Raw genomic sequence first — 14980 nt, forward strand, 5'->3', positions numbered from 1 at the left:
GTTCGTCCCTTTGAAATACTTCATGACTCTCGAAAATGTTCTTGAAAGCATCGTGCATTCTCAAACTTGCTCCTCTCGATCGCTCGCTATTGATCGTCGTGTTACACGTTCTTTGACACCATTTACTTACATGTTGGAAAGTTGTTTTGAATTCGTGAGCGCTGGTAGGCATTTTGTGTGGCAGACACCCGCTTAACGGCAAGGTTTATTATACTTATCAATAATCATTATCTTCGCGATAGATAGAGAAATTCGATCGAATTGAAAATGGGTACCTTATCAAAAAAAGAAAAAAAAAGAAAAAAAAAAGAAAAGGATCAAATCAACCAAAAAATGTATATAAATTAATGAAGAAACATTGATTGTATAGTGCAGGACTCGTATTTTTTCATCCTAACTGACTCATAATGACTATGATAACGAGACAACAATCTCCGTTCGATCAATTTCGCCATTCGTCGTCTATCCATTTAATATCGGCAAATTTTCACAAGCACGCAAAATCATCATCGTGTTACGTAGTTATACTTTTTGTTGTCAGTTTTCTTTTCTTTTCTTTTCTTTCGTTTCTCTTCATGTATTTCGTTTAATTCAATTTCCTGATCTCTTCTCTTTCTCTTTCTCTTTCTCTCTCTATCTCTATCTCTATCTATCTATCTATCTATCTATCTCTATCTTTTCTTTCAATATATACATATATATTAATAAGTATCATATTATATTACACGTAGTAGTCGAAGGAGAAAATAAATTTGACAACGCGAGAATAACGAAAAATCCTTTTGCGTGCATGCATTCCCAAGGCATTTTTCCTTGATCCTTTACAAAGTATGCCAAATGAATTTCATTTGCTTCTAAGCGCCAGGCACCGCATCATTACGCGTCCACACACGTTCACTTTGAAATCCCTTTTACACTATCCTTCTCCGACGAATAATTTATCGGTGTCGAAGAGAACGATATATCCTTTTTCGAGTACAACGATCCCATCGGAAAAGAAAGAAGAAAAAAACGCCGTGAATTTTCATTACCACACATATGCATTAATCGTAATAAGGTATAAAAGATAGAATTATATTATGCTCACAAATCCATAACACGTAAAGAACTGAAACAACAAAAGTGATATATTTTTATTTTCATAATCGAAATCCTCTTTTTTTTCCTTACTTATTATTCCTCTATCTTTTTTTTTATTTTTTTTTTCTTACGTACGTAAGTAGATATTAATTTTATTTTCTCTCGAAAAACTTCGACAAGCCCGTCTGGATTTTCTCAGGGAAAATAATCGATTGGAAAGATATGAAAAAATATAAAATAAATAATAATAATAATTAAAAAAAGAAACAGGTTTTTTTATCGATCTATCTTTCTTTGTTTTTTTTTTTCTGTTCTTCTCATTAACATATATTATCGAATATGATAGCGATGTCTGGCTTGCATAAAGATATATTTATATTTCCGTGTGTTGTAAAATTCGTGGGAATTTTGCAGCACTGATACAGTGGATCGAGAATGCGAACCGTGAGTAAAACAATTACATCGAAAGCAAAGTAACTTGGCGAAAATCAAAAGTTTGGCCGATGTTTTTTCATTAGTTAAATATTTATTGCAAATGCTATTTAAATAACGTAAAAGTAGTTAGTTTAAGGGCGCCTTTTCAAAGCCAGAGAGATTTATTTATATATATTATATAATATAATTTGCATAAACGATGTAAGTCGAGGAGGACGATATCCTTTTTCAAAGAAAACCAAAAAATCGCGAATTTTGATCTACTGCGCATATAGATATATCGTGAAAAATATCAAAAAGTAATAATAGTATTCTCACAAATCCAAAACACGTAAAAGTATGAATTCTTTTTTTTTTTGTAATATCAATTAATAATCGTTTTAATATTATATTTAATTAATGACTACATTTAATATAAAATATATTCGTTATGCTCGAGTATTCGGATACGTTTTAAAGAATGAAATCACTTAATTTGTATTTTTCTTTTTATTGTTTCATAATTGCAATAACAAGTAAACAAAAAATCGTTAAATGGGGGATCGCTGTTGAAAAGTGAAATATTTTTGAAATTCGCGAATCGTTCCGATCCATATAACGCGTGTACATACATACATATATATATATATACATAAAAGTATATATAGATGATAAATATTTCATTACTGCGACGATGAAATCCAATTAGCACGCTCGTAATAAGTTTATCGATCTGCAATAGCGCCATGAAAATCTATTCGGCAAATTTTTCAGTTAAAAGTAAAAATAGAATGTACGAGAACCGCGAATAATTCATTCTACGAGAAAACTACCACCACTATCAGTTAATAAATCAAATTCATTCCTTTTTGTCGAACATTTATCTCTCTTCGTAGGTGCGTTAGCTGCCTTGGCGAAAAAACTTAGCGAGATTAGATTTATAGATTTCAATAGAAAAGAAAAATAAACTATAGTTAGATACTTAAACGATAATATCGCGATGAACTTTTCTCAAACGAGAAAAAGAAAAAGAACGAAATATCGCGAAATAGATACATGCGTGTAGCAGCTTTTTCTTCAAGCTAAATTCGCAAACGACGATTAATTATTGGGTCTCTTGGTAGCAACGTTAGTATATTTTAAGTACCTAATATAATAAAGTAGCTGCTTTCACGTTTGCTTTCGCGTGTATGTCCGCATAGATAGAACAATTACACGCGAGTTTGTAATTACAAACGAAAAAAAAAAAAAAACAAACAAACTGTACGACCGAACGGTATAACATTATGTCGATAGATCGCAACTTTAGTTTGATCATTTGGAATTTGTTGCTACTAAACGGTGAATGCATCGTAGCTATATATAGCTATATATACATAGATAAATGTTTTTTCGTCGTTTGCCGATGTTAGATTCGACGATTAGACGTATTACGTACTTACTTTAGGTATGTACGCAAATTAGGTGTGTATATAGCGTTAGATGTTCGTCGGTAGCCAAGATATCGACTCACGCATCTCATATCAATTTAATATTTTATTTATTTTTTCTTTTTTTTTTTTTTTTTTTTTTTCAATATGTATATATATATAATTTTTGTTCTCTCCCATTCTGCACACTCGATATAATCTTCTCTTCTTTTTCCAAATAATTATTATTATTATATTTCCGGATATGTCTGTCTCTGTGTGTGTCTGTCTCTCTATTTCTTTTTTCATCGTTTTTTTTTCCCCCTACCTAAGCCTTTCAATTAAATCTTGCAACAAAAATCTTGATCGTTGCACTTTTTAGTCATTGCACAAATCAATGACGTCAAATTCCTTAAGAATTTCACGCGTACACTTTTTCGTACTATATTTAATAATAAATTTAATAATAAAAGAAAACTCCTCTCTCTTTCTATATATATTTCTTTCTATTCCTAGCATCAATTTACACATCATACACGATTCTATTTCACGCCCACTTTCTTTCTATCTATTTCTCTTTCTCTCTCTCTCTCTCTCTCTCTCGCATTATATTTGCCTACGTTTTTATTACATATTCGATTTTCAATTCGGTGTTATGGATTTATGAAAACCTGGCACCAATCACACGGAATGATCGATTCGACAACAATCAAATCCGTATATCTCTCCTCTTGACTGCATTTCTTTTGAAATCTTTTTTTAAATTTTATTATAAAAAAAATATATATACATATATATATATTTTTTTTCCTAGGCGTTATTTTTGTTTCCGTTTCGTAAATCGTATTACCACATTTATCTGAAGCTGCTGTTGCGCTTTCAATCGTCCCCGTTTGTCGTCCGTTTCGCTTACTTATGACGATTGATACGATGCATGATGCTTTGTTCGGTTCTTGCACGTCTACTTTTAAATTGTCCATGTCGAAAGGATATGTCTTGTACTATGGTTATTAGTTATTATACATCTTGCCAATGAGCCGTGCCTATGTATTTACTCTACCTTCTATGTATCGCATTTACATATATAAGCGTTACAAATGGCTAACGCAAATATACATACACATTGATGCTTATAAACTTACTTTACTTGCCAATGATTTAAACGGCCATTCAGAAATCTTCTACATTGTCAATAACAAAAACGTTTTATTCCTATTATCTTTTGTTGTACGTTACGAAAAAGTTGATCAATGCGTATGTACACGTGTATGTAAATGTATCTGTACGTTTGGTACCGATTGGAAGTTGAAAATTATTATTCATTATTTTGACTAGTAATAAATAAGGAACGAATTTTATAACAAATTATTCTGATGAGAATTTTCTTGTTGATCGATCTATCGAATAATTGTTACAAGAAAAATATACGATCGAGGACATTCGTTCTTTATTCATTGACACGTTGTTCGAAATCACCCTTTTTTTTTCTTATCATCGATTATCACAAATTTTCAATTTAGGAATGGGAAAGTCTTGCACGTTTTTTTTTCTTCGACCTCACACCCCGCCCCCTTCCCCCTGCTACTTCTTTTTTTTTTATCACCACTGCTCGAGTCATGATCTATTCATGACGCATCGAGAAAGATACGCACGATCGCTAAAAGTGCGCTGCACCATTCCGGCACTTTCTCCCGTGTGATTTTTATTTTTATTTTACCTTTTTCTTCTTTTTTTTTTCTTTTTTTATATATATATATATATACACATCTATTTTTTGATTTTATATTCATATAATAAATATCAAATCGTCTCTTCCAATTGGTCCATCAATTAATATATAATCTCCCTTTTTCGCATCAAAGCCCATATTTTTTGGCAACGATCAAATCAATACAAAAATATATTTGTGTTGATAATTACGACAGTGGACTAATGTAAAGTCAAAATATACGAAACATTGATTTTGCGATATACCGTATAATATAAATAATTGTTATATAAAATAAATCACACGCACGATCAATTTTTCCTAGTTTTGTTAACTTAGTCCAGGGTCATAATTTTGGCGCATTTAAATACAAATTTTCGTAGATGTTAATTAACAAAAAAAAGAAAAAAAATGAAATAATTGTCGGGTAAAAAAAAAATAGTAAGAAAAATTATGAAGCTGTGTTAAACGTTCGCTTTGTAAATATTTTACATACGTACGAATATTTCGCATAAACTGTGTTGCACTTTTGTCTGACATACTTATTAGAAGAAGAATAAAAAAAAATCCAAAAGATATATAAAAACGGTTCCAATGAAATAGAAAGAGTCTTGTCCCTCGGCGTAGTATATATTTGTTATCATTTGTTATCGGTGTCGCTAAAAGCATGATGATCGATTGGTCTCTCCGGACAAAAATTCATTTTCAAAATGATCAAATTCTATTACGTTAGTTTCAAATTACGATTAACAATTTGTCTTCTCTACATTCGTTTAAGATTTTCGTATCCATACAAACGAACGATATCGTTGCAACCGAATAAAAATAAAAATCTGTAATATAAATATATACTGACATATGTATATACATAGAAAATAAATTACATGTATGTAATGATACGTGTACATATGTGTCTATATATAAGTGTCGAGTAATATATTAAAAAATAAGGTGTGAAAGAAAGGAGAGAAAAAAGAAAGCAAAAATATTAAAAAAAAAAAAAAAAAACATGCGTTAGGTAATTGTATCTTATCACATATTCGTATTTAGGTGATGTATGTATGTGTGTATGTTGTACAGAGGATAAGAAGGGCGGCGTCGACCGGAGCAGCACGGTCATTGCCAAAGAACCCGAAGGTAACATAATTAAAAAAAAAAAAAACTATAATTAACCAAACGAACAAAAAAATCAAAGAAAGGCTAAGAAACATTATGCAACGTTTCAAAGTCTCTCTTCCGTGTATACATATTTATTTGTTGTACATCAAAAATGCATATTTTCATTTTTGTCGGAAATAATCGAACATATATATCATTTTTCTACATAATTAAATATCATCTTCGAACGCACATATGTATACATATATTTCGTATATAAAAATAATTATCTACGTGTGTAACACTTGCGTGTTATCCCCGAGTGATATCGTCGCGTACACGCGTGTAAATAATCTACCACGATTACGATTATTGTTTTCCTTATTCTTTTTTTCATTCTTTCTTTCTTTCTTTTTGGCACGTTGGCACACCAAAACGAAAAATCGCACCTCGATATCGCACACATATACATTTTATACTTATATATAATAATATATGCGTATGCGTAGGGGTCAAGAAAAAAAAATAGAAATAATATTAATAATAAAAGTGTTTCAGCGTGCCAGTGGAAATCATTTTTTCAGACATGTTTCGCGTATTTCGATATCCATCCCTCTCTCTCTCTCTCTCTCTCTCTCACTCATTTGTTAAAAGAAGAAAAAAAAGAAGGAAAATGATCGGGAAAAAAAAAGTTACTTTCGTTCGAAGGGATGACGAGGGTCGTTGATATCGAAGAAAAATTTGTCCGTTTCCGAGGCGAATGTTATTTTTTTCCTCTTCTATTTTTTTCCCCCCTAAATTTATATCTATACCTATATATGTATATGAATACACATATATGTATGTATATATAGGTATATAGAAAAAAAAGTTCTTGTCGAGCTTCGAAATCGAGCTTTTGTTGCGCCCTGTTTGTTCCAGCTTATCCGCTAAATCGTACGGTGGATCGGCCGTCTTTCCAAACCCCACCCCAACCACCCCCCCCACTTTCTCTCTCTCTCTCTCTCTAATTTGTTTTCGTTCTATCTCTATTTTTCTCTTACAAGCTCCCTCCAAGAAAGCGAACTAATCGTTCATGCTCGCTCGACTGATGATTACTTTTAATCGTATTCGCGATTTTTTCTCTATTTTTTTGTTCTTTGTTGCACGATAAACTTTTAAATAAATATATGTATATGTGTCCGTGTGTCTTTTCGTGCGAACTAACGAACACTCGAATTTGACTCCGCGCACTATACGAAGGGAAAGAAGTAATTACGAAAAGAAGTCGCTAAGAAAATTGAGTATTAGTAAATGGTCGATAGGTCGAATAAGAAAATGATTGAACAACATTTAGAGAAACAATTTAAAAGAAAATGTATCTAATGCACGGGGTCCGCATCGCATCGATGGACAGACCTGTCTCGTCCTCTTGGCATTAGATCTTGAAAATAGATCCGAAGTAGTCCGCAGAGTTCGTTCGATAGAGTAACTCGCATTTAACTGCCATATTAACTTATGCCTTAATCATTTCAAAAAGTACGGGTGTATAGAAAAATCGTTCCACCTTTCGTCATCGGTCAGTAGAATAATAATAGTTAAATTAATCGCGAATAGTTTTGTAGTCGTTCTCGAATCGATCATCGAATCAATCTCGAATCGAGTTCTTCTTCGAGATGTACCTTCGAGGAAGATAATCGAAAATGTCTACGATCGGTGCCACCGCAAGCTCGTCAAGAGTGCAATCGAACAACAACAACAACGACTACAATCACGGTGGGTGTTTTTCTTCTCGAATCCTTCAATCCAGGAACTAAGAGGAACGATCGATTTTTATCCGACCGATCTATCGATCGATCGATCGATCGTTCGTTTTGACAAACGAACAGACAAATCTTTGACTAGCTCGCAACCTCGCGTAGTTCTACTTTCGTTCGAATCTTCTGTTTACTTCGAGTGACGTTTCAATTTGTTGGAGAGTACCGTAATACACCTAAGTCCATTGTATATATACATACATACATACGTAGGTACATATGTGCTATGGCAGAAAAGTTATTTATTCTTTTGGAAAGAAAAATAAAACAAATCTCATCCGTGATCGAATCGTAGTACGCTTCGAGAGGACTTTCCTTTCGAGGAAGAAAATTTTGCGAGCAACTTTTTACCCATTAGAAAATTCTTCGAAAGGAGTTTTAATGAAACTTGCGAGTTTCGAGCCGAACGAACTACTCCTCGCAGTAGTACACCAGGTAGACGGATACCCAATTTACGATCTATTTCAGGAACGCTTTTTCTCTCCGTTCGTCCGCAAGGTCGGAAGCTTCGAGAAAACGTCTCGCGTCCAGTTCATTTTTGCAAGACGCGCCGATGTTGACAAATATTTACCGAATTATTAGATTTATTTTCCTCGGTCGGCGTTTGACGTCTAACACACAAACAAATGGCGTGGTTGACTAACCGAACCGTTGCAATGTTTTGCAGCATCCTGTCCTTCCACCGCCCCCCCCCTTGCCAGCATAGCGATCGAAACGCGGTCATGAGACGCGCCAGATCGATGAAAGGACTCCAATCGTCAAGTCCGAATTCTATTCCTAGCTTTGGCACGTTCTTCTTTGAATAAAGATTATCCTCAAATTGTTGAAAGATATTATTTTTGATCTCTTCCAAACGAAGGATCGAGTTCCAGCGGTGGTGTAACACCGAGCAATCCAGGAGGAGCACTTTTCTCCTTGATAGATAGCGCTACGAGCAGTCTCGTCAACAAACAACCCACTACTACCAATCAGGGCCAAGCGCAAACGGCACAAATTGTAAATCAGAATCAACCGACAACGGGTCATGCTCAAGTGCAGCCCACGGCCAGTCCGCTTGGATTAGCCGCTGTACTCCTTCAAGGAGCGCAAGGTAAATGCGTGAGACCTCGAGTGCATTAGTCCAAAAGTGATTTGACCTCTTCGAGATCGTTTCTCCGTGTTCGATTAAGAACAAAACTAGCCCACAAATACGAAATCATTTATTTATATGATAAGAATATGATGCATTCGGAAAAGGATCCCGATTACTTAATTTAGCCTCTATTATGCAAACCTATTTTATTTTAGGACTATTCCTGATCATATCGCACGAGACTAGAGTTCGTAATAGAAAATTAGACTTAGCGAACGTAGATTCGAAGTTGTTCGTTGTAACCCGTTAAAGGTAGGTTAGTTCGTTTAGGATACTGCGATCAACGCGTTAGAAGAATCGATATAAAGCGACGAGAAAAGAACGTTTTCAAGAAATGCATATTAAAACGTTACGCGCGAAAAAAACGCGACGTTACGTTTTAGAATGATTGTAGGATTAAAGGTGAACGTAACTTGCAAAGTGGCGACGATGAAAATGTTGCATTAGGCTACGCCACCGTGGCACGCATTCCTCCCGAATCCAACGTTTATGGACAACGTAGAGAGAACATCGATGGTAAGAAGATGGCTGCGTGTATAGATTTTGTAAAAAGCACATATCCCTTAGAATCGAAGCATGACTTGGTTTTATTCACGCACAAGCAAACGCCAATCACCACGTTCTTTGATCATAATCGTCATAATCGTCATTCCTTAGATCAGATTTATATCATTAATCGTACATAATTTGTCATAAAAAAAAAAAATCATCGAATCATCGCCTCGAGAATTTCCGAGCTACAGGATTATGAAAAAGTAAGTAGATTATTGAACCTTTCGTTATTCTACTAATTATCTAATCATTCCCATAATCACGCACGCGCGATCATCGTTATTCGTTTTTTCGTACCGAGTCCAAGCTTTGAAATATCTCCGAAACACCCTCGTACACACAAACACACATATGTTTCTAAGCACCGTAGATATGATATCGTCCTTTGGCGAATCACTGGAGCACTATCCTTATCACGATGTCATATATTGCATTGCATTGCAATATTCGCAAACTCTCGATCCTCGGTACTGTCCGCTTTCGTCAAAACTGTCTAATCGATATAGTAATTAATTGTAAGAATAATTAATATATCTATCTCTCAAATCCATCGATATATTATTATTGTATTTTGCTTTTTTAACGTTTGGACCAACGTGTTGTCGTACCGTCTCCGGAGTACATTTTTAAGTTTCCTGATTTTGTTTTTTTCCTTCTCTCGAATACGCGATAAGTATAGAAAGACGAGGAGAAAGAAAAAGAAAAACTAGAGGGACGAAGATGAAGCATCATCGTGTTAAATACAAAAACTTCAAATATCGTTTTCTCTCTTTTCTCTTTCGTATACAAAATAAATGTACAGAGGTATTCTCAAAATATGCGAGCATAACTTCGGGGGTGGTTTCAGTAGGCTGAAATAAGAAAAAAAGTTTATACAATTGCATAAAAATGTTTGGAAGTGACCACTTTGCGCTCGAATGCAAGCTTCGAAACATCTTATCCCAGACGAGTTTGCCGACAACGCGAGATAAGAAGTTAACTTGTAAATAGTCGAAGCGAGCAAGTAAAGTTATATGAAGTTATGTATATTCGCAAATTTGGGAATGGCCTGTATGGTATATATATACTTGTATCCCATTTGTGTTACTTTCGTTGGTTCTCTCTCGCTTATTGGATGATGGCTGAAACTAGCTCGTATTTTCTTTTGTTTTTTGGTTGGATTGGTTGCATGACTAGCTGGCAGCACAGGAAGCGTGGGCAGTGGTTCGAGCAGTTCGAGCAACAACAGCCAAAACAGTCAAACAGGGGCGTCGCCCTCCTCAGCGGCCACGGTTTACCTCAGCAACGCCAGCAACGTGCCGCCCTCGCGACGCCACGACTCTTCGGCCACCGGTCTGTAATGCAAAACCAACCCCCCGTTCCACCCTACCACCAAAATATTGTCCCGAATAATCCCGAACACAAAGCAAACCCTTGACCCAATAATCTCGGTCCCTGACACGGAACCCTTCGTTATTATCCGTGAGTCTCTATATTTTTTCTCTGCATGCTCTCGCTCTCTCTGTGTGTGTGTCGTGTGTTACGTGCCATCTTCGTCTCAACGAAAATCAGAACGAGAAGTTCGGCGTGCGGCGGTGGTCTTTGATAACCCAGCGCCGAATGCGCATCATCCTGCAACCAATTGCAACGGCGAACGCGACGACGGTAAGAAGAAAATCATCGAGGAGAGTCCTAATATTCCGGAGGATTATAAAAAAGCCAGTGGAAAGCAGGAGAAGCCGTGCTTTAAACGGTGTAGCTTGTTGTGATCTAAACGAAACGCGATGTTCTCTCAGTTTTTTTCTTTTCTTTTATTATTATTTCTCTCTTTTATTCTCCTTCTCGGCTAGATCGCGATCTTTTATATCAGATTAGACCAACCGTTTGAAGGATAACCGACTCATATACGTACACTGATCCGTACAAACTCGTACAAACTCGTACAAACTCGTACATATTACTTGCACAAAAAGTATCCTTATCGAATCAACGCAATAGTTCATCCAATTTACTATGCCAATATAATAAAAAAGAAAAACAAAGGAAAATAGTACAAATTTCGATGATATTTCCGACGTAGTTATTTTCGTCGTTTTTCTATCGACGATGACGTAAAAACAAGCCAGTGTGCGTGCAACGCGCATACTGCTGTGTACGAGTACGGAGAGGGTGCGTTCAATTTTAATAAACAGTATACATGTAAACGTATAGATATATATGTTACCGTTAAGGTGCATAATTCGGTTAATATATGAAATAACAGTGAGCATTGTTCTAGAAACAACAGCCAACTTTTGAAGACAAATCAAATTTCAATTTCATACTTTAATCGATAGGTGTAGTTGTTTCATAGATTAACGAATTAACATATGTTCACATATATATATTAATAGTTATTTCTTTCTCTCGGTATATTCTTCTTATTATTATTGAAAATAATATAAGCGCGTAGGATACGTAGAAGGTTGATCATCGCTTGAAGCGTGTGAACGTCCCATAGAAATATTATTTCCGGAGCTCTCTACGTTGAAGGCTACACGTATATACATGTGTTCTCTGTGTAGGTATGCATAAAAAAAAACATACAACGTCTTTAATAAATGCATATAGGGTATATACACGCATAAGTATTATTTCAAATAAACCAACGCAAAAATAATTTCAAACCATAAGCTTCCCAGACTAGACGATCATCTTTTTTACTTTCGCGCGATTTAAGTTTCGTGCTTGTAAAGCTCTATATAGTATATTATTATAGTAGAAAGTATTTATAAAACGCGTATAAATTTGAAGACGATTAATCGAGGTGCTACTACTCGTGCGACAACCGCCATTCAAAAGTTTCATCAATGTACGTACATACATTTCAAACAAATACGTATATAGCATCGATTTATCATTCCAATGTCGGAAAAAAAATTTGATTTTTCTCGTCAAATCCGGAAGAGTTTACGGTGGGGTTGGGGGGGGGGTGATGAAAAAAAGAGAGAGAGAGAGAGAAAGGAGACGGTTGATCCTCTTAAACGATTATCACTCTCGCGAGGATTAAGTTCGGCGATGTGTTATGATTAAATATATAGAATACAAATGTGATTACTAAATTATATCTTCTATTTACGCGCGTACATAATAAATGGGTATTTTCGTTCTGCGCGAGAAATCAGGATTTCAGCCTGAAATGATACCGAGGAAAGAGAAGAAATAATTCCATTTTGATTTCTTATATACGTCGGATATTAATCGATACGAATTTGTTAAAGAGAAAGTGGGCTCAATTCCTGATCATCGCGATAGAACGAGTCGCGCAGCTTAATCCTCTTGGGCGCCTACGCAAATGCTTCTTTTTTATGCCTCTTTTAAGAATCTCCATGCCACGTCAGTTTTAATAAACGAACGGGGTGTATAACATATTGCTTGTAGACATAAGAATCGTGTGTCCTATCAAGACCTGCAGCCAGCTTTCGACGAACTCCCAGTGCTCAGGTAAAGTTTGTATATTCCGTCGTAAGTTCGTTCAGCCTACAAACATTCACGTCAGGAATTTACAACGAGAGAATAAGATAATATCTTTTTATCGAAAAAATGATCGATCAATCGGCGAGAACGTGCACGAGTATTACGTAAATCTTTGAGTAATATTTTCGACGAATATGATTCTTTTATCGAATTCATTTCTACGTCTAATAATTGATCTCATCGTGTACGTTCTCGCCTTTTCTTAGAATTTTTTTGTTCTCTTTTAATCGAAAGCGTTATTCATATTGCAATATGGAAGACCAAAAACATGGTCGAGGTTATGGCAAACGAATTTACGGAACGCATAAGCGTCGTATACAAAGTAACGTTGCATTTGGTACGAAAAATTAGTGCTCGTAAAAGTGTGAAAAATTGAACGATACTTATGCGCCGTTCGTGCGTACGCGATAACCTCTTTGCTGTGCACGTCGATTCATCATAAAGCTGCATCAATGCTCGATCGAATCGTCGATATTTATTTCTTTCATAATTTCGTTCATTCACCGAGAACGAACGTTTCAATTCTTATTAATGAACGACAAATGATCGATATCATTATGCGTTCCATACGAATTCTGTCAACGTTCGATTATATTCGAGCAAATTGATTTATTTTGACGTTTCGTTTATTTTTTTTTTTAAATAACTAACGTTCGTTCGTTCTCGGGTATGTTCATCAGAGTATTGGTTCATTAGAATTTTAGATAGTCTGTTCGTTATGTTCTTACGACTATCTCGAGTCCGAGCAAAAGTTGACGAAATTGTAAGCAAGAAAAAAAGTATAAGTTTGGGTGAAAAGAATTAAAAACAAAGAAATTGTCGGGGAACGAAAAAGGTTGCTCGGAATCGGGGGGCAACAATCAGTTCTAATTGAGAAGAGAAAATGCTGGTACGTAGTATAGCGTAAAAAAAACAGTGACTTGATTGACTGACGATGATAACAATAAGTAGACGCAGTAGAGTACAAATTAGGCTGGTAGTGGTGGTCGTGGCAGTTACGACAAAAAATATATCTCTCTTCGTTTTTTGATTATCGAACAAGTCAGACGCCGCAATGTTAGACGAATTATTTGACAAATTTGACGATATTTTGAATCGACCCATTTATTTACTCGCGTTATATTTATACATTTGTTCCGTTATTAATGACTAAAACAATAAGAAAATCTTAATCGTAGAAAAGCATCGAATTCGCAATTCCTATGTTGCATGCGAATGCATCCTTTGGATGAATCGAAATATTTAGAAGACATTTTTTTGTTAAACATCACGAGGATTGGGAAATGAAGGGAGGTTGGGTGTTAGGGGATGATAGAATGTGATCAGAAAACATGGGGAAGCAGGAAAGAGAATGACACGAGACTTTTTCTACGCACGAAAAGTTTTCTCACTTATTTTATTTGATTTTATTTTATTCTTTTTTTTCAATTTTTTTTTTCCAATCATTCAACGATTCTACAAATTAACACGCATACGAGTATTATGCTATGGGATATAATCATCGGGACAAAAAAATAATCAAAGAAATGAAAGAAACGACCGATTAGTATTAAAAAGCAGAAAATAATAATTGAAATGGTTGTCGATGAAACACGTAGAAAGGCGCAGAAGCCGCAGACGTAGGACGTAGACGTATTGATAATAAAGGTTCTTGCATGTTGACTGTTGTAACGTAAAAATGTGTCGGTAATAATTGCCCGGATTGGGGCAGCTCGTGCGTGTAAATCGATGATGGCACGGCTCCCAATCTTATATAATTATTCATTAACGATTCCAGCGCGTCGTCAAGAGATCATCAAAATGACGGAACAATTGATCGAGAGTATCAGTACCGGTGACTTCGAGGCTTACACGTGAGTACAAAAATAAATCGATTGAAAATAATATCGCGACGAAAGGAAAATATAAAAACGATTTGTTTACGGGTGTTTCAGGAAAATCTGCGATCCACACTTGACCGCGTTTGAGCCAGAGGCTCTAGGTAATTTAGTCGAGGGAATGGATTTCCACAAATTTTACTTTGATAATGGTAATTACGACTGATTTGCGTATCCGCTTCCATTCGCCACTACTATGCCCTACTACTAAACCCTAATACTCGAATTCCTGGCGGTGCGTTCGTTGATGATGATGGTGGTGGTGGTGGTGGTGGTGGTGGTGTTGGTGTTGCTAGTGACGGTAGTACAGGCCGCTAGAGCACCTATCATTCTAATTACTTTTAAACATTACTTTCCATTCGCGTTTTTTCCCTTTATAGTGCACGTTTTACGCAACCAGAGCACGATCGTCGGACGTA

The 14980-nt window shown here is 35.5% G+C and overlaps 1 protein-coding gene across 15 annotated transcripts in view; it reads left to right on the top strand.

Annotated features, from left to right (window-relative positions):
• Positions 1-14980, top strand: part of LOC122516615 (calcium/calmodulin-dependent protein kinase type II alpha chain) — a 63931-nt gene that overhangs the window by 46505 nt on the left and 2446 nt on the right. For 2 of the 15 annotated variants that reach the window (XM_043634561.1, XM_043634562.1), the window contains exons 12-17: positions 5692-5748; positions 8365-8595; positions 10366-10521; positions 12589-12651; positions 14462-14537; positions 14619-14713. In XM_043634561.1, coding sequence (XP_043490496.1) covers positions 5692-5748; positions 8365-8595; positions 10366-10521; positions 12589-12651; positions 14462-14537; positions 14619-14713 — 678 coding nt within the window. Of the gene's footprint in view, positions 1-1494; positions 1525-5691; positions 5749-8364; positions 8596-10365; positions 10522-10740; positions 11207-12588; positions 12652-14461; positions 14538-14618; positions 14714-14980 lie in introns of those variants that run through there. The other 13 variants (XM_043634565.1, XM_043634576.1, XM_043634569.1 and 10 more) reach the window with 10 other exon arrangements.

The sequence above is a fragment of the Polistes fuscatus genome, unplaced genomic scaffold, assembly GCF_010416935.1.
Source record: "Polistes fuscatus isolate 324 unplaced genomic scaffold, CU_Pfus_HIC Scaffold2, whole genome shotgun sequence".
Lineage (NCBI taxonomy): Eukaryota > Metazoa > Arthropoda > Insecta > Hymenoptera > Vespidae > Polistes > Polistes fuscatus.